The sequence below is a fragment of the Sceloporus occidentalis genome, unplaced genomic scaffold (genome assembly GCF_023333645.1).
Source record: "Sceloporus occidentalis isolate IW3139 unplaced genomic scaffold, rSceOcc1.0.p SCAF_2, whole genome shotgun sequence".
Taxonomy (NCBI): Eukaryota; Metazoa; Chordata; class Lepidosauria; order Squamata; family Phrynosomatidae; genus Sceloporus; species Sceloporus occidentalis.
In genome coordinates, this window is record NW_028316982.1 from 75,954,784 (window position 1) to 75,973,512 (window position 18,729).

The 18,729-nt window shown below is 40.4% G+C and overlaps 1 protein-coding gene across 3 annotated transcripts in view; it reads left to right on the top strand.

Annotated features, from left to right (window-relative positions):
- Nucleotides 1-17,172, top strand: part of BAG3 (BAG cochaperone 3) — a 33,429-nt gene extending 16,257 nt beyond the window's left edge. Inside the window, exons 2-4 of one of the 3 annotated variants that reach the window (XM_089510039.1) lie at nt 12,278-12,631; nt 14,999-15,364; nt 15,968-17,172. In XM_089510039.1, coding sequence (XP_089366165.1) covers nt 12,278-12,631; nt 14,999-15,364; nt 15,968-16,738 — 1,491 coding nt within the window. In that variant the 3' untranslated portion in view covers nt 16,739-17,172. Of the gene's footprint in view, nt 1-12,277; nt 12,632-14,995; nt 15,365-15,967 lie in introns of all 3 variants that reach the window. The other 2 variants (XM_089510037.1, XM_089510040.1) reach the window with 2 other exon arrangements.
- The last annotated feature ends 1,557 nt before the right edge of the window (nt 17,173-18,729 follow it).

An 18,729-nucleotide genomic window follows, 5' to 3' on the forward strand; every position in this document is an offset into this window, starting at 1 on the left:
GGCCAAAAGCGCCATGCTGCCGCCAATTCTAGGGTTCCAGAGTGCGTGACAACTGCATGCTCCAGAACCCTAGGACGTGCGGGCAGCAGCCTAATGGCAGCCTCCCGTCCACACAGGGACCACCATCTTGACGTAAGTGACGCACAGTGTATAGATGTCGCTGCATGTTGCTGCATGTTACATCACAAGTGCACCAGTGGCACACTTGTGATGTGTGCATGCTGTCCTAAAAAGAACCCAGTTTTTCTGGATTCTTTTTGGGCCAGAAGGATGCTGGGCAGTATGGCTGATGCGGCGTCCCACCGCAGGCAAACAGGCTGCCGCCAGCCCGCCCTTTTGGGGTGGTCTGTACCAGGCCATTGTCTAGTGTTTTGTAGCAGCACATGCCTACTTGAGAATATAATGCATATCTAGAGTTACTTTTAAGCCACAGTCCCTGGTTTGTGCAGCCAGCAAGCCTGGCTTCTGCTGAAGTGCATCTAATTTACAGTTTATTACTCTTCCTGCCCATATAGGATGAGGAAAGTTCATGAGTCTAGCATTTAACATGGACACAGTCCTGATTTATGTGTTTACTGGGTCATTACCTTGAACATGTTCAGACAAAAAAACCTATAATTTACACATAAAACTTTGAACTAGTTTGAATGTAACACTTAGATCACATGTTATCAGTGTTTTTCAGTTCAAGGATAGCTTTTAGGACATGAAATTAATATGCGGTACTTTCATTTTTCTTTATTGGGTTTGAGGCAAACATGTTAAATCAGATTATGCTTTCCTGAGGGCATCTGAAATTTTTTAAATTCAGTTTTTCCAGAAAACCTACATCATTACAGGTCACTCTCTTCCTATGTAATGGAATGAATGTTCAATTAGGTCAGGATTGTGAATAGCCCTTGCCTGGTCGGCAATAGCAAGGAAGAATTGCTTTTAAGCTGTGACCCAGCAGGGAAATGTTTGTCTGCTGATCCTTTTACTTTTCAAGTGGGCTTCAAATACTGTAATAAACACAGTGTCAACAGGAAATTTCGTAATACCTTCTGTGGACAAAGGCAAGTTTGTACTAGCAATTCATATGGTTCTGTTATGAATTTATTTCTCATTTCCTTGCATCAGTACTTGATGGATATAGGTATATTTGAGTTAACAGAGTAGATGTGTTCCTGGGCATAACTTCTTTAACAGAAACTTTGGTACCAGAGGCAGAAATGACATGGAAATTTCTTTCTTTATTAATTTCCAGGATTTATATCCCGCTTTTCTCCCACAATGGGAAAGAATAGGGATAGGTTCCTACACCACTCAAAAGAAGAGCAATGCAACACAGATCAAAACACAGCATTTTTAACATACTGAGAGTAGGTGTTGAGGCAGCTCTATCTTTGTCCCTCTTTTCACTTATTAAGGGATTCCTGAGGCAGTTTCTGTTTACTTTTCCTATTGTAGGCCAGGCACAAACAGCTACTGTAGGATCAGCTGGAGTAGAATCCCCTTCTTTCCCAACTCCACTTTTATTGCATGGTTTGCTGCAGCGATGCTGCTGCAGCCCAACACAAATGTCTGTATTTTTCCAGCCCTCCTTCACCATCCTCCCAGCACCAATCTGCTTTAAAAATTCTACCTACACAGATGGTAAAGAAGAAAGATGGAGTCTAAATGAGCATTAAAGGGCTTTGTAAAAAGGAGCTTCATACCAGAGGCATTGTTACTTAGGTATGCCTGTATAGCTCTCTTAGAACCTTCACGTAGAATGAAACTATGCAATATAGGCTCAAAACAGATAGGCCAAAAGGTCTGTATGGCAGACATGGTGATACATTTGTCTGTTTAAATGTAGATCTGACTCAGTTATATGTAATGTTGAGTTTAAGTGCAGTATAAAGCACAACAGTAATGTATGAGTGAGACACACTTCATCCAGTGGTTTTCTCCCTGCCCCTCTTACTCGCAGTGTAAGAATCAGATCAGGAAAGTGGGGAGGAGATCCAAGAATGGTTTGGTACCATTTAATTACTATTATCACATTAAATGTGTCTGGAGCAGATCTGCCTTTAAAAATGTGTGTCTCCTACTGTCACATGTAGTTTGGCCCTTACTGAATGATATTTATCCTGTGAGCAACAGAAGCATTTGTTACCTGATCTTACTTGGAGATTCATCTAGAATGTAGTCCCAAAATAGAAAGGCCACTGCAGGAAGAGCTTCATTAGAGGACTTAAAGGGGGGAATCTCTTGTACAAATTCCATTTCCAACCTATGTAGAGTCTTAGTATCATGTTACAAGCATACTTAAGCTTGAGAGCCTTTATCTTCCATTCTCTCTCAGTCTTTTTTCTTTCTTTTATCTTCCTACTCATCCTTCCCTTCTCCCACAGTTTCATTCTCACATTATTGCAGCTGGTAAATCTGTTTGATATTAGGTACACCCATCTGAATACACCATCATACACCACAGCATCCTTTAAATAGCAGCAAGACAGACACTTCCAGCATTGCACTCTGATAGAATCCTGTTAGTATTCTTGTGTTGACACTTTTATTGTGGAGAAATTGAACCAATCTATATAGTGTTTCCAGATTTGCATTCCAGATGTGTAGAGATGTGAACGCCTGGGAGAGAACAGTGGGCCTGAATATTCTGACCTTCAGATATCTAAGCTGTATGAGGACATGATGTGGACTTTTATCCGAGTATACAAATTTGGCTTAGGGTTTAAATGAATCTGCAGATCTGCGGCTGTGCATAGGCTGAAAACATACCCCTCAGTTCACAAACATTTAAAAGTTCATTCTTAAGTGTAAATGATTGTCATAGCTGTGGCTTCCACATACTGAAATAAGCCTTGATGAAGGCAAAAGTCCTCAGCTTAAGCCAGTTTTGGAAACAGCAGTAAGAGTATTTGTTGTTGCAAGCTGATTTGCAGGTTTTTTAAAGTCTCCTCATTACTTCACAGGCTTCAGTTTTCTTAGTACAGTGAGCCTGTGCCATAGATGGGCTCATTATAGGCGACTTTCAGCTTACACTGAAGCCGCCCAGCAATATGAACAGTGGTGTGTGCGCACATGGCCGCATAGCAAACTCAAGCCCCATTCTATCAACACGCTTTTTGCTTTACATGGGGGGGGGGGGGTCCGGAACGGATCCCCTGCGTAAAGCGAGGGCCAACTGTATTATTCCTTCTGTCCCATTTCTCCTGTCTTTCCCAATGTAGAACAATGTCCTTCAGCTGTTTCCATTCACCAAGGAGTGTTCACTTCTGCGCTGGTATGGGCTTTGCACTGTCTATATGCATTTCCGTAAGGGGGTGTCAGCCATCAGAATATTTATGAGCATTTGCCAAATCCCAGAAAATCAGCAAACATCTAAGCAGTCTCATACATATTGAATGGTCTGCTTATCTAGGATTATCCATAAAATTCTGCTGAGGAACATTTACATCACTGAATATTGTATTGATGAAGACAAGAAGTCACTCCAATAAGTAAATTATGTGAGTGTAATCCGGTATCCCAGCATGGACATACGAAGATTCCTCTTCTCATGGTCCATGATTTTTCGCTGGTCTTGATGGCCAAGCCAGAAATAGTAGTTGCCAGGGTATTGTCCTCAACATTGTGTTGTAAGTCAAAGTGCTGGTTATGACCTATAAAGCTCTATATGGCTTAGGTCCAGATTATCTGAAATGTATCTCTGTGTACAAATCTGCCACAGTCTTAAGATCCACAGGAGAGGACCTTTTGCCCTGCTACCATCACAGTTTCTTCTGGTGTGGACACAGGAAAGAGACATCTCTGGCTGCTCCCAATCTGTTGAATTCCCAGAAGAGGCTAGGTTGGCTCTGTCTCTGTTCTCCTTTTTATGGTAAAGGCCTATTTAAACAAGATTTTAATAATTAGTGCATGGCAGGGAGCAATTTATGGGGATTGTGCTGTGTTTTTCTTTATTGTTATATTTAAAAAATGAATTTATACTTTTATAATTTTTAATGTTGTTTTAACTTTTCTATTGTCAGGTTATTAGCTAATCTTATTTTCAGCCTTTGTATGATACCCTGGGACCCATGTTAGGAGTAAAAGAGGCTTATAAAATAAATACATATATAATACTGTTTTAAGTAGTTCTCATTCTCTTAAGTATATAGTTTATATTGTTTGTAATTCTATTTTAATATTGACTTTTTGTATACTTTTAACTCTATGTTGCAGTAATTTTAATTTATAATAATAATAATAATATGCTTTATTTTTATACCGCTTTTCCGAGGTGATCAAAGCGGTTCACAGAATCAATTTAAAACTTACACATCATAAAAACAACCTCACAAAAACCAATAAAAATTGAACAACATGCAATAAAGACAAGCAAGATGGTGGTCGGGAGGAGGGCTTCTTTGACTCACAATCTGGGGGAAGAGACAGGATATAAATAAAATTAAATATGACGACTACTACTGTGGTTCTCCTGCAACCCCAAAAGCTGAGTTCTCCATTTTGAGAACTGTCCATCGTTTCTATTTAGCATGGAAAATAGAACTGTGGACCCTGACCTTTCCTGTCCTTCTAAAGCATGAATGGGAAAAGTCTAGCATACATTTCCCCCCAGGCTGTTTCTAAACTCCTCAAGACCCCCCCCCCCCAATTTTTTCTTTACAATTTTCTAACTTAAAAGTTCCCATAGACTTTGTGGGACAGGGGAATGGGGGCAATTTCCCCAAGTTTTTTCTTCATCCCTTAAGAACAGGTGAGGCTTTTTTTTGACCAGGATATAAACCAAACGGTTACTACTTCTGGTTGACTTTTGTGTGGAAGAAAAGCTTCTTTGGGAGGCCCCAAAACATCACAAAATTGCTTCCCATGGCCCCAAGAGGACCGAGGTGGCCTATTAGTGAAATAATTTTAGCGGGAAATCCTTTAAAAAATATGGGTGAGTTTGAGTTGGGTGTAACCTGCAAGTTCCCATAGAAGGCAGGTGCATCCTCCTAACCCTTAGCAGTTGCCCATCCCAGTTCTAAAGTTAGGGTTCTCCTGCACCTTCTGCATCAGCAAAACATGCTGGAGCTAGTACAAAAGTCCATTCCATCATGCCCTTTGCTCACCCTGGGCCAAGAAGAAAGGAGCTATTACTTTGAGATTTATTATTATGAAGCTGCTTCAGACTGAATTTAAGTTTTCTCCAGTGAGGCAACACACTGAGCTCTCCTCTTCCCCATTTTATCCTCATAACAATACCCTTGAGACAAGTCATAGTGAGAGAGTTTCACAGGCCTAGGTTCATCCAGTGAATGCCATACCGGTTCACTAAGGAGCTGGTGGCAATGGAATGAGTGGGATAGAGACTAGAGAATCTGGGTGGAGAACTCAGAGTGAATACAAGCAAACACAGGCTAGAGCCAATTGGAAAGCAGTGAAGAAGTAATTCTTCTCTGCCACCATTTCATCTGCCCACCATTGTCCAGTAGAGTGGTTTTGAGTAGTCAGTAGTTTTGTTCTATCCACAGGAGCATTATGTAGACCACTTGGCAGCCACTGTGTAGAGTTTGCACAATTTCTAGATAAAATCTCTTGGATCTCCTTCAGCTTGGATGCTGTAGTTGATACAGGTCTAGTAGATGTAATCTTGGTTTCTGCTTGTTAATTGATACATTTCAGTTTGTGGACAGGATCCTTGGAGAAGTGAGAGCTAACACATGTGCACTGGACCCTTGCCCATCCGGGCTTATAAAAATAGCCAGAGGGGGACTGGCTGAGTAAGTAATGGGAGTAGTGAATGCCTCATTGCAGGAAGGCAGTATTCCATCTTTCTAAAAGAAGCTGTAGGGATTCCTGCTTGACTCCATGGCCATTGGCCTGCGAGGTCCCTCAGAATTCAGTTTTGTCCCCCATGTTACTTAACATCTGCATGAACCCACTAAGAGAGCTTATCCAGAGTCTTGGATTTGGGTTTCACCCGTATGCTGATTATACCCAACTCTTATCTCTCCTTTTACATCCAATTCCAAGGAAGCTGTCTATGTGCTAAACCAGGGGTAGGCAATCTTTTTGAGCTGGGGGCCGGGTTGCTGTCCCTCAGACAACTGGGGAGCCGAAGCAAAAAAATAAATAATTAAATAATGTTTTTAAATAAATAAATAAATAAACCAGGACAAATGTAGGACAAAATTTTCAAATGGAAGACACTTTTTAAAAAAAAAATTGGAGGACACGCGAAAAAATTTGCTGATTTTTAAATTTTTTAAAATATAAATGCATGTTTCTGAGGCTTCTATAGACAATTGCCCCCCAAAGGCCCCGGCGGCAATCGGCACCAGGACCGGGCTGGGGCCAGTCCCAAGGCCTCGCCGGGCCGCATCTGGCCCGCGGGCCGCAGGTTGCCTAACCCTGTGCTAAACCAATGTCTGCTGTCAGTAATGGACTGGATGAGGACAGACACATTGAAGCTTAATACAGACAAAACAAGTGCTCCTGGTCAGCTGTAAGACAGTTCAGGGAATAGGGATTCAGCCTGTGTTAGGTGGGGTTACACTCCCACCGAAAACACAGATCCACAGCTTGGGCATGTTCCTGGACTCAAGAGCTGAGTCTGGATGGCCAGGAGTGTGTTTGCACAGCTAAAACTAGTGTGATAGCTGGAGAAGTCAGATCTGGTTACAATGAACCATGCCTTGATTACATCCTGTTTGGATTACTATAACATACTCTGTGCTTGCGAACTGCAGCTAAAGTCACAGTGCTGCAGCCAGGTTCCTGACTAGGGCAGGAACCTTATAGAGAACATATACCCGCCCCGCCCCCCGCCTTTATGAAACAACTCCATTGGCTGCCTATCAAGTGCTGGCTGTGACCTTTAAAGCCCTACACAGGTTGGGTCCAAACTATCTGAAAAACTGTATCTCCCTATATGATCCCGCTCATGCTCTAGTATCTGCAGGGGAAAGCTTTTTCTTGGTCCCACCACTATCCCAGGCATGTTTGGTGAGGATACGAGAGAGAGCCTTTTCAGTCTGTGCTCCCAAGGTATGGAATTTCCTTCCCTGGGAGGTATGGTTGGCCCCTTCTCTGCTGTCTTTCCACCAGCAGGTAAAGACCTTTTTATTTAAGGAGGCATTTAATTCTTAGTATGTGGCAACAGCTATAGCTTTTTATGGGTTGTGTAGTGGCTTTTTTTAAAAAAATCATTCTGTTTTAATGCTTTTTAATGGTAATAGTTTTAAACTAGTTTTTTAAATCTCAAATTTAGTTTAAATGTGTTTTAACTTTTGTATTAAGAACTTTTTAATTTACTGTTTTAGGTTGTATGCTGCCTTCAATCCCATGATGTGAGAAAGGCAGCATATAAATGAAATAAGCGAACAAACAAATGAATGGCTGGGTGATGATTAGAACCTGGATCTTTCAGGGTCCTGATTCATCACAGTGTCTGTCAGGGTGCATCTACACAGCAGAATTAATGCAGTTTGACATGGCTCAGTGCTATGGAATTCTGGGATTTGTAGTTTTGTGAGATATTTAGCCTTCTCTGTCAGAGATCTCTAGTGCCACATCTAGCTACAAATGCCAGAATTCCATTGGAGCCAAGGCAGTTAAAGCAGTGTCAAACTGCATTAATTCTGCAGTGTGGCAGCAGGCTCAGTGTTTAGACCACTGGTCCATCTAACTCAGTATTGTTCACACTTACTGATAGTGGCTCTTCAGTATTTTACAAAGGAGTTTTGCCCAGCTGTACCTGGAGATTACAGCAATTAATCTGGATCCTTTTGGTATAGAGATACAGTTTTTAACACTGGTGTTGCTTGTCACGAGCTGGAAGGTCCGTGAGGTGAATTTGTCCAGCTCTCCACTGCTTGCTTCCCAGCTTGCTATGGTAGTTCCTCCAGTACAGTTCTTTGAAAGCACTGCATCGTCTACTTCAAGGTAGAGCATTAGACTATATCTTGTGAAACATCTCAAAAGCTGCATTAAAATTTCATTAACAACAAAAACCACCAATTTAATTTTACACGCTATGTGAAGAGCTTTTCATGTTGATTCCAAAACATGAGGAAATTGCAGCTGTTAAGGCCTTGCCCTTAACAGGTGTTTTATTTAAGCTTTATGAATACAGTGGTTCCTCCACATATGCTAGGGTTAGGGGTGAAGGACCTCTGTGAAAGTGGAAAAACCAGGGGAAAAACCATATTCTTTTTTCTTAGGAGAATATCTCTAGGAATCTCCAGGTCCTCCAGTGCAACTCTGTGGTGAACATCTGCCATACGTTGATCACAGAACCATGCTGGATGACCTACAAATGCCTAGAGAAGTATTTTCTTTAGGAACTTCTAGGTTCTCCAGCACAACTCTATGCTCAGCCTATGGCAGAGTTGTGTTGGAGGACCTAGAGATTCCTAAAGAGAACATATTAATCAAATCCGCAAATAATCAGATCCACAAAAGTCAAAGCCGCAAAGTTCAAGGGCCAACTGTATAGTAGGGTATCCTGTGCTCTGGTTAGTTTCAGCTTCACTGCTCCCTTGGAGCTGCATCGCTGTAAGCAGAATGCTGGGTATTATGTTCCATATTTATCTTTCGTTGGGATAGACACATGGAATCTGTGCAATTTAAACTATCATGCAACTGAAACTACCATTTCATAAGGCAGTTGTCTGGCTGGCAACCAGTACCATTCACATAGATTCTGATCTGTGTTGTACAATGATTGAATTGGAAGGGGTCCAATTGGCTGTGGTAGGCTCTCACTTTGTGATGTACAGTCAGCCCTCCTTATCCACAGATTCAAGCATCCATGGCTTGAAAATACTTTAAAATATACAAATTCCCATAGGCAAACCTTGATTTTGCCCTTTTATATAAAGGGCACCATTTTACTATCCCATTATATTTAATGGGGTTGGAGCATCCACGGATTTTGGTATCCACAGGAAGTCCTGGAACTAAACCCCAGTGGATACCAAGGGCCCACTGTATAAGCCATCACCTTTGAAAATGTGCTGAGTAAAATTTCTTTGTAGATGAGGCATCAAGCCATTTTGTGGATTTGGTTTTCACATCAGAGAATGTACTGTGGGACCACAGTATCCATGGGGGATCCGTTCCAGAACCCTGCCCCCCACTGATACCACACCGCGGGATCTCAAGTCCTGTTGCCCCCAATGATGGCACATGGCTGCCCCGCCATTAGGGACAATGGGGCTGTCTCTACTGAAGTCATGTGTATGCGCCACCATTGGGGACAACAAGCAGCTTGCCTTCCACGGATGCTTAAATCCACAGGTGGCAAGTCTATGGATATGGAGGTCCCACTGTACCTTCCTTGTAGAGTTATGAGCCATCCAGTAGTTATTTTGTTTTAAGAGCTGATTAAAAAACAGAATATAATAGTGTACAAATTCTACTTCTGATACTTTGTTTTCTGTAGTATCATGGGATTTGTTCCTTTTTAAGGTCTATAACCTCTTCCCCAGATCTTCTTCCACCATGTCGTTGTCCTCATATGTAATTCAGTAATGAAGCTCATGATTGCAGTGATTTCAGGATCAAGGAAAAAATAGTGCTTACTTACATTATGCAGTTGTTCAGAGTCATTTGTGTATGTTTTCTTAAGCTGGAAGGAACATGAAAATCTAACACAACATATTAAACTGAAAGATTTTTGCTAATAGAGTTTGATTACAGTTTTGAGAAAGTTATGTGTAGAACTTTCTGATTAGGGAAACTCGAAACTGCAAGTGGAAAAAGCAGGGAATAAATATGATTAGAAGTCATGAACTATTTGGAAAAATAAAAAAGGGACATATCCCCATTAAGTGACTCATTTATTAAGCATATAATAATGAGTCAAGAAATCTGATGAAGATGTCAAAAGAATTTCACAGTATCTGGGCAAAATTGTAGTCAGTGCAAATGAGAATGTTTGAACTATTAACTATTCACAGACAAGCCTGCGAATATAGACACACACACACACAAGTCATATTTTCTTTCTCCTTTCCCTTCTATTCAGATGGTAATATATGAACTATCAACAGTTACAGTATAAACACATTTTTTCATCCTCCTCTCTCCCACGCATGGTATCTAATGTACTGTTTCCCTTCTGTCTGTTTACCTGGGAAGTACAAAGGAACTAGAAGATTGTGTGTAGACCTTATTCAATTGTTCACTTGCCAACAGAACAAGACCTATTCAGACAGCACTCACAATTCTCTCCCCAGTTGTTGGAGAGAGCTATTAGGAAGGAAATGGGCAGCAGTAATGTTTAAGGGAAAGCAAGCAATTATAACTTTTAACAGAATTTAATAATACAGCTCAGACATAAGTTCATCTCCACACCACCATCTCAAAAACATGCAAAAATGGCAGCTGGAGATAATATAAATATATTTCTGAACTCTTTAGGTGCCCCTTCAGAAGGGGGTACTGCGAATGCACAGAAAACATGCTGGGGAAAGGAACCCAGCAGATAAACAAAAATGCTATAAAAATCGTAAGCGCAGTATAGGTTCTCTTCTCCTTGAGGATGAATTGTATCCTCAGGGATGCTCTTGCTGGCAGTGCAGCTTGGGTGTGTAAAAATAGGGACAAATCTCAGTCAGCAAATCCCAGGCCACAGGCTTACTTTTTTATGTGACTAAGAGGCAGTACAGACCTTTGTGCTGGCCTGACTGTGTACTAGAGGTGAAGAAGGGCTGAGCGTTTACATGCTCCAAGCCCTTCTTCCTCCACCGGGGAGCCATATTGGTGCGCACCCATTTACACGGGGTGTGCCATGATGATCTCCCTCAAGTGCAGCGCCTTCCACGGCACAAAAAGAAGCCCTTTTCGGGGCTTCTTTTTGCTCTGTGCGCAGGCCATGGCATGTGGTTGGCATGGCCTGCTTCCGGGATTCAAAGGGGTGGAGTTGAGCCGCCAGTCTGTTGAGCCCCTTAATGCTTTTGTTGGATAATAATAATAAAATGTTTTATTTTTATACCGCTTTTCCGAGGTGATCAAAGCGGTTCACAGAATCAATAAAAATTAACACATCATAAAAACAACATGCAATAAGACAAGCAAGATGGTGGTCGGGAGGAGGGCTTGTCTTCTTAGCAGGCCGAGGCCTGTTGTTGCTGGCCTGCCCCTCTCCCCCTCAAGATGGTGGTCGGGAGGAGGGCTTGTCTTCTTAGCAGGCCGAGGCCTGTTGTTGCTGGCCTGCCCCTCTCCCCCTCAAGATGGTGGTCGGGAGGAGGGCTTGTCTTCTTAGCAGGCCGAGGCCTCTTGTTGCTGGCCTGCTTCTCTCCTCCTCAAGTGGATGGGATGAATGAATTATTTTAGACCACATCCTGCCATAAACCAACATTTGAGTTATGTTAAATAAAAGATAAATGTAGCAGTGATTTTTTGTAACAAAATAATTTATGTTCTCTCTATATCAGGGCTGGGGAAAACATGATGTGTGGGTTACCTGCAGCTTTCTAAGTCCATGTTTGTGCCTTCCCCTTGAAATCATGGGGAAATTTTGTCTTGTTTTGGGAGACCTCTGGGTTCTTTTAAGTCTAGGAGACACTTTCCCTCAATGAGGAATTTGGACCAGGAGTTGCCATGACAAATGCTGTTACCAACTACATGCTAAAAAAGATGTCTACAAAGTATAGAGTAGAAATGCACAAAATAAGCTCAAAGTCCAAGCCCAGCAAAGTCTATGGGAAAATTCTTAACAAAACTTACCATACTGTTGGAATCTCTCTTGGAATCTCTCATTTAACTTTAATCAGTCTCTCCAGCACTGTCAAGTTTCAAAAGAATAATTTGATCCATTTGCAAAATAAGAGTATGGCACCTTTTGTCTTCTCTTGGCTCTTCCCATTAATAGCTGAATGAGATTTTCCTGCCTTACCCTTAACCATGCTAATAATGCTGTTACCGTTTGTATAATCTGATAATCATTTGAACAAGACCATGCACTAAAAGAATATCATAGACAGGCCCACTGTAACTTGTGTATACTTCAAAATATATTTGGAAATACTTGCCCTGAAATATCAGGAAATATTTAATAGACACTGTGAAATAATTATATCCTAATAAAAGCTTCTGCCTCAGATGATGTGACTGTATTTTATCAGCATCTATAGATAACCCTTTTCAGGTTAGAATATGATTTGTTCTTTTGACAAAGGGAGTCCCAATAAGACAACAAGGAACATGTCCTGATGTATAGAGTGGCATTGTTGCTGACTGCTTTTTCCGAACTCTAATGGTCCTAACTTCTCAATGTGCACTCTGTTGTCTGTTTGTCTAGGAAGGCCAATCAGCAAATGGTCCATCTCAAAATAGTCCAAGTCAGTCCCAAGCAAGAGACGGAAACATGGGATACCCAAAGCTTCGTGCTGGTTACATCCCCATTCCAGTAATACATGAAGGTTCAGACAACAGGCAGCAGCATTCATATTATTCTGGCTATCAGCCTGGAATGCAGCGAGTAAAGGCAGAAACCATTCCTTCCACAATGCGAGCCCCATCACCTCTAAGAGGAAATTTTGTCCGTTCACAGTCCCCAGTTAGGGGAACTGCAGAAGGTGCCCAGGCAGATAAACAATATGGACAGACAACAACAGCTGCACCAACACAAGTTCCCTCCTCACATGGATCTGAGGTAAGTTGACAGAACTGCGATGGTATGTTTTGCATTGGAATCTTTACAAGGCTTAAGATCTAGATGATAGTGTGGGACTGAGTTATAGTGACCATGTAATTGCCTATCTAAATTATGATTAATTATGTATAGGCATTTCCATATATTCTGCAAAGACAGTAAACAGACTGTTCTCCCCCTCTAGCATTCTGTGGGGAAAGTCAATTGCACACAAATTGTTTTTTAGTAAATATATAAGCACGCAGCACATTGTTTTTTTCCTGCGTGTTGATTAGATCTGAAAAAGAGTATTCCAGCTTATTGTGTATCTAAAGCAAGTCTGCACTTGCATTGTAGTATTTGTGCCTTACATTTACTGTTTTTAGGGACAGCTAGCTAATACTGAAAAACATGATAATTTCAAGTTAAATTTCATGTACAACTGAATTGCTTCTGCATCTGTTCTCCCAAACCACCCTAAAACCTATAAAATGAAGCTATAGACTTTTTTTTTACTGAAGTAGATCAAGCAGTACACACCCATACCAGTAAAGGAAGACTGTGCATGCTGCATCAGGTGTAACACTTACTTTTCAGAAGAAGAATATTTTACCCTGAAATACAGCTGCAAAGGTTATTGAACTATGGATGTTTTCATAGTATTTTGTTAAAACGACAGAAAGGTTTATTTCTCATATTTTAATACTTTTGGTTTGAAGATTGCATGTCATCAGGGCATCCATCAGTGCATCTGACTGAAATTCACAAAAGCTCATGCTAAAATAAGTTAATAATTCTTAAAGGATAGCCCAGATTCCTTTTCTTTTTGCACTGAAACAGACTAACACAGAAATTTCTTTGAAAAGAGAAATCTCAGTTTTCCCAGGTTGTCATAACTATCTCATTGACAATGTAACATAATCTTTGAAATTCATCAGCACAGCTGCTATGACTACAGTTCCTCAGTACCCTTCTTTTTTGTTACATTTGATTAGTTTTAAAATCAAAAGGCACTTGTTAAACTGTCATTTTCCCAATGCTAAACACAAAAACAATTGGTAGTGCAACATCCTGCCTGCTTAAACTGGAGTAACAAGATATAGTATGATGTTAGGCCAACATTGCATTTGATTGACTGCAGTGGTGTACCGAGCAGTGTATGCACAACAAGTTCAAAGTGCATGGGAAGTGTGTTCAGCTGACAATAAATGGGGGGGAGTGAATGCTGCATTCATTTTTTCCATAAGTAGGAACCTAAATAGTTAACTAGTACATGTTTCTACACCAGTGGTTCTCAAATGGTGGGGTGGGACTCATGGTGGGGGGCATGAGACTCTGATCTTCCTCCTCCTCCCAAACTTTTTTATGTGTAAAATTTACACATGTTGAGTTAAATACTAAATTTACTTAAATAATATTGCTCTACTTTGAACAATATTATTCCCTTATAAAATGTTAAAATATGAATATACATGAATTTGCGAGTGGAAATACACATGCTAAATAAACTAAATATTTTTATTCATTTACTGCATTGCCATGCGGACATGATGTCTGTATGAATATGTAAAGGGGGGGTCTGAGGGAGGAAAATTGTGTACTACTGTCCTACACACCATTTTATCTGAATTTGTATTAACTTAGCCATAAGAATGTAACATACATTAGGCAACACTGGATCTTGTGTAGCACATAAAAATCCTTTGACTTTGTATAAATGTTGGCTCTTGTCAGGCTTTCAGTGACTGTATGTAGCAGGCTTCGGCAGTACTATAATTGTGTCATGCCTTGCATTTGCTAAAAGCAATGCAGTCTGTGAAATCAGAATCCTGACAATGTTTATTGTTAAACTACTTCAAAGTTTCTTGTGTTAACTATAGCTCAGAAACTGCATGACTCCCTGAAGGGTTTGGAATCACTTTTGTTAATTTTCTTTTATAATTAATTATTTAAAAACAATTTAAAGTAATGAAAGACACCCATAGAACAAAGTTAAAATGATAGTCTCCATGTGTTTTAGAATTTTACCAAGTTTTGGAAAAGGTGGGAGAAATTTTGAAGGGAGATTTGCTCGGATTAAAACATGTTGCTAAGTATACTTGCTTCAACCTGTTGTGATCCTTGATAGCTCTTCAATCCTCAAGTAGGATCTGTTAGTAAAAAAAAATGCATTGAGACAGGTTATTTCTAGCATCTAGGTCACGTTATGCAGATCTGCTCAGTCAGTCACCATAGCATGTGGCTATTGTCATTCCAGTATCAGTGTTGCAACTTGGTAGGATTGTGAACCATCAGGAATCTCTGCCTGAATACTTTGACTTCTTTTTTGAAATTGAATTTATGTCAACATGATATCATGTTAATAGCACTTTCTCCCCCCTCCAGCAGCCTCCATCAACTGCACCTTCTGAATCACCAACCATGTCCCCTCAGCCATCAGGGAGGCCTAGCTCAGGAAGCCACCAACTCCCTCGTGGATATATTCCTATCCCTGTCATCCATGAGGGAAATGTTCCAAGACAACCATCACAGGCATATCATCAAGCACAGAAGACATATTATCCAGCTCAGCAGAGTGATTACCAAGCCCACCAACCAGTGTACCATCAAATCCAGGTTGATAATGTGGATCAGAAGCCCCAAAGGGCACAGTCCCCATTTAGGGTATCACAGAAAGGCTCAGGAAGTCGTGAAAGTTCACCAGGCAGAGTCCAGTCTCCAACTCCTATCAGAGTACAATCAGTCAAACCTCAAGTGAGTGTGGTGATCCTCTTTGATTTTCATTAGGAATTATTCTGCTAATTCATTGGATTGTATTACTGATGTATTATTTTAGAGAGAAGACCTGAAAATCATAGTCCGTTAATTGACCTAAATAACTAGGAGTAACTTCATGACAGATTAAAATGTATTTTGTGTGTGTTTTTTAATTGAAACTGCTGGTCATCTGGATTCTGACACAGCCATAACAAGAATAATTATGTTCTTTTCTGAACACTTCACTCTTGCAGTCCTTCTTGACTATAAGATACCTAGTGAATATATTTGATTTTCACAGTGAAAAGGGGGTTGGAAATGGCTGATGGTCTCTTGTTGGCTTTTGCTACTGTTTTATTCTGTTCACATCCTTAGAAACAACTGTGTAAAGCTGTGACCTGCTTGGGTTGTATGAGCCATTATTGAAACAATGTATGTATGCAAAGAGGGCTCTAGACCATTATATACATTCACATAACCTCTTGTCCTGCATCTGGTCGGTTGAACCTAGTTTTATAACTGTTTAAAGGTGCAATCCCTGCACTTGTTTTCTTGGTCCACCCTTACCATTAATCACAATTTTGTTCTTCTTTTTTCCAGGTTTCTCAGCAACAAGTGCCAACCCAAGCATCAGTACCAACTTTACCACCTGATGCCAAGTTTGAAAACAAGACAGGCCTGCAGGGAAAAGAGATTCCTGCTTCTTCCATCCCCATTCAAGTAATCCGTACAGATGCAGATACTAAGCCATCCCCACAAAAACCACCTCCCACAACAGAAAATGTTGATAAAAAGATTCCTTGCCCTGCTAAAGCAGCTCCTGTAGAAGAGAGATCTTTCCCCCAAGAAAATGAACCACAGAAAACTTCAGAGGCAGAAGAGCCTCAAAAACATCCAGGACTTTTGAAAGTTGAAGCTGTTCTAAATAGAGTACAATCACTGGAACAGGCAGTTGATTCTTTTCAAGGGAAGAAGAATGACAAAAAATATCTAATGATAGAAGAGTATTTGACCAAAGAGCTCCTAGCCTTGGACTCTGTGGACCCTGAGGGTCGTCCTGATGTTCGACAGGCCAGGAGAGATGGTGTAAGAAAAGTCCAGAATATATTGGAAAGACTTGAACAGAAAGCAGAAGATGTCCCAGAGCCTTGTCAAGGGGATGGTCCCCAGTCACCCTTGCCTAAGAATACTTCATCATCACAGGAAAAAATTGATGTGGATTCTAAGGTGGAAAACCTTACTAAGGATACAAGTAATAAAAATGACAAGGAACAAATCAAAGTGGAAATGGAACAACCTGGATCTAAGGAAGGATTAGTCACCAGTCTTTCTAAAGAAACAAACACATCTGAAAGTGTAACTCAACCATAGCCACAGGCAAAAATTAAAAGTCCTTGGACTCTTTAAGTTAAAGTGTGTGTTAAGTGAATTTTAACTTGCATGAATTCAGGAGCTTTGCACCAATTGGTTTTTAATCAACATAGCAGCTTGGAACACTAAACACTCAGGTGAGGGAAGTGTGGAGGCATAAGAAAAATACATTTAGCCTATATTGTGTATATTGCTCAGAGAATGTGTTCAAAGAATATCTTGTAAAAAAATGGAAGCCAGCTCAGTGGGGGGGAAATAATTGGGTTAATATTGGCGAATATAGTGACTAATGTAAAATGTATTACCTACCCACATCAGGATAGTATTTTTTTTAAAAGACACTCTTAAAGGAGGAAATTGTTTTTACCATTAGGCACTTTAAAATAACAATGCCTTGAAAGTGTGTTAAGAAAATAAAGGGATATTTATATGTGTTCAGAACTTTAGTGCTATATTTTAAATGGGAAAAGAAATAAAATCCTGTAGAAACCCGATGAACCAGTGTGGTTTATATACTTAAAAAGACAGACCAAATTTTGGTGGGTAGTGCTCTTTCTTGGTTTAGGAAAATATCTGCTTACGTATCCTTTCTAATTAGTCAATTATTTGTTCTTTGTTCATCAAATGTACATGCAGTCCATCTTGACCTATCTGAATAGCCTGCTGGGGACATGGTGTACTCAGAATTGGACAATCAAATGATGGAGCACGTTAAAAATAATATACTTAAGCAGCCAGTTTTTCCTATCTGGTTTAAATAGAAATATAATCCATACTTTTAGCTATGTCATACTTATGTACAGAACTAGTGCAAGCTAGGAAAAACTGAGCTTAAAGCACAAAAGGACTTGAAGCTGGAATGTTTAATCTTTGTTAGCAGTTTTCATTACTAACTGCATAATCACATAAAAATTGAAGTCTCCATTTAATGCACTGCAGAAATACTGACTGACTGATTTCACCAAGCCTCTCTTGCTTAAGGTTGGTTACACAACATTTTACATGACATATACTTTTTCTAATCTCTCTCTTTCTGTCACGAAGAACTCAGGAGGGCGAGACAAAGCAAAAGAGCAGAATGATCATACTCACAGTAAACTTTTTAAGTGCCATCCTAGAGCCAAACCAGCTATCACAATGGAAACATGGACCTACCAAGCATATGTTTCACTTATAAAATTATGAGGAATAGAAGTTTGAGGCCTCAGACCAGCTTTATATCATGAGTGCTGGAGAAATTAAGCACCCATTCCATTGTTTTCTTCTATGGGCACTCCAGTAACACTTTCATATTATCTCACAAAATATGTGTTTGGGAATCTTATTAGCTGAGATGACGTAAAATAAGTAATAAAAGACATCTGGTTTTGGATTGGGAGTACTTGTATACAACCCTAACACAAAACCAGGTAATGAAATTCTGTCTTGTGGGACTGGATAAATAAACACTTAAGAGGCAGCTGGTGGCTTCTGTGTCAGTGGGGCAATGTATGCCCTCTTGATCTTAACCTTAACTTTGAAGGTGCAATCCAGGGTGAATGTTCAGATTAAAACCTGGACTAGATTTACCAACCCCTCATGAAATCCATCAGCTGCCAATGAAGCACTCTGTAGGAGTGCTACCATCACTTCCCATTGCAATTCTTGAGGGCATTCTTCAGCCCACACCACCTTGTGTGGTAATAAGTGAAAACAAGATTTGGAATCCTTGAAATTGTAATATTTTGCTAATTAGCTAAAAGGAGCCAGCATGGCATAGCGGTTTGAGTGTTATGGAGACTAGGGTTTGATTCCCTGCTTGGCCATGAAACCCACTGGGTGACCTTTGGCAAGTCACACACTCTCAGCCTCAGAGGACAGCAATGACAAACCTTTGAACAAATCTTGCTAAGAAAAACCCATGATAGGTTCACCTTAGGGTCATAAGTCAGAAACAACACTAAAGAACACAACACACACAGAGCAAACGGCTATTCCATAGTCCATAGTCA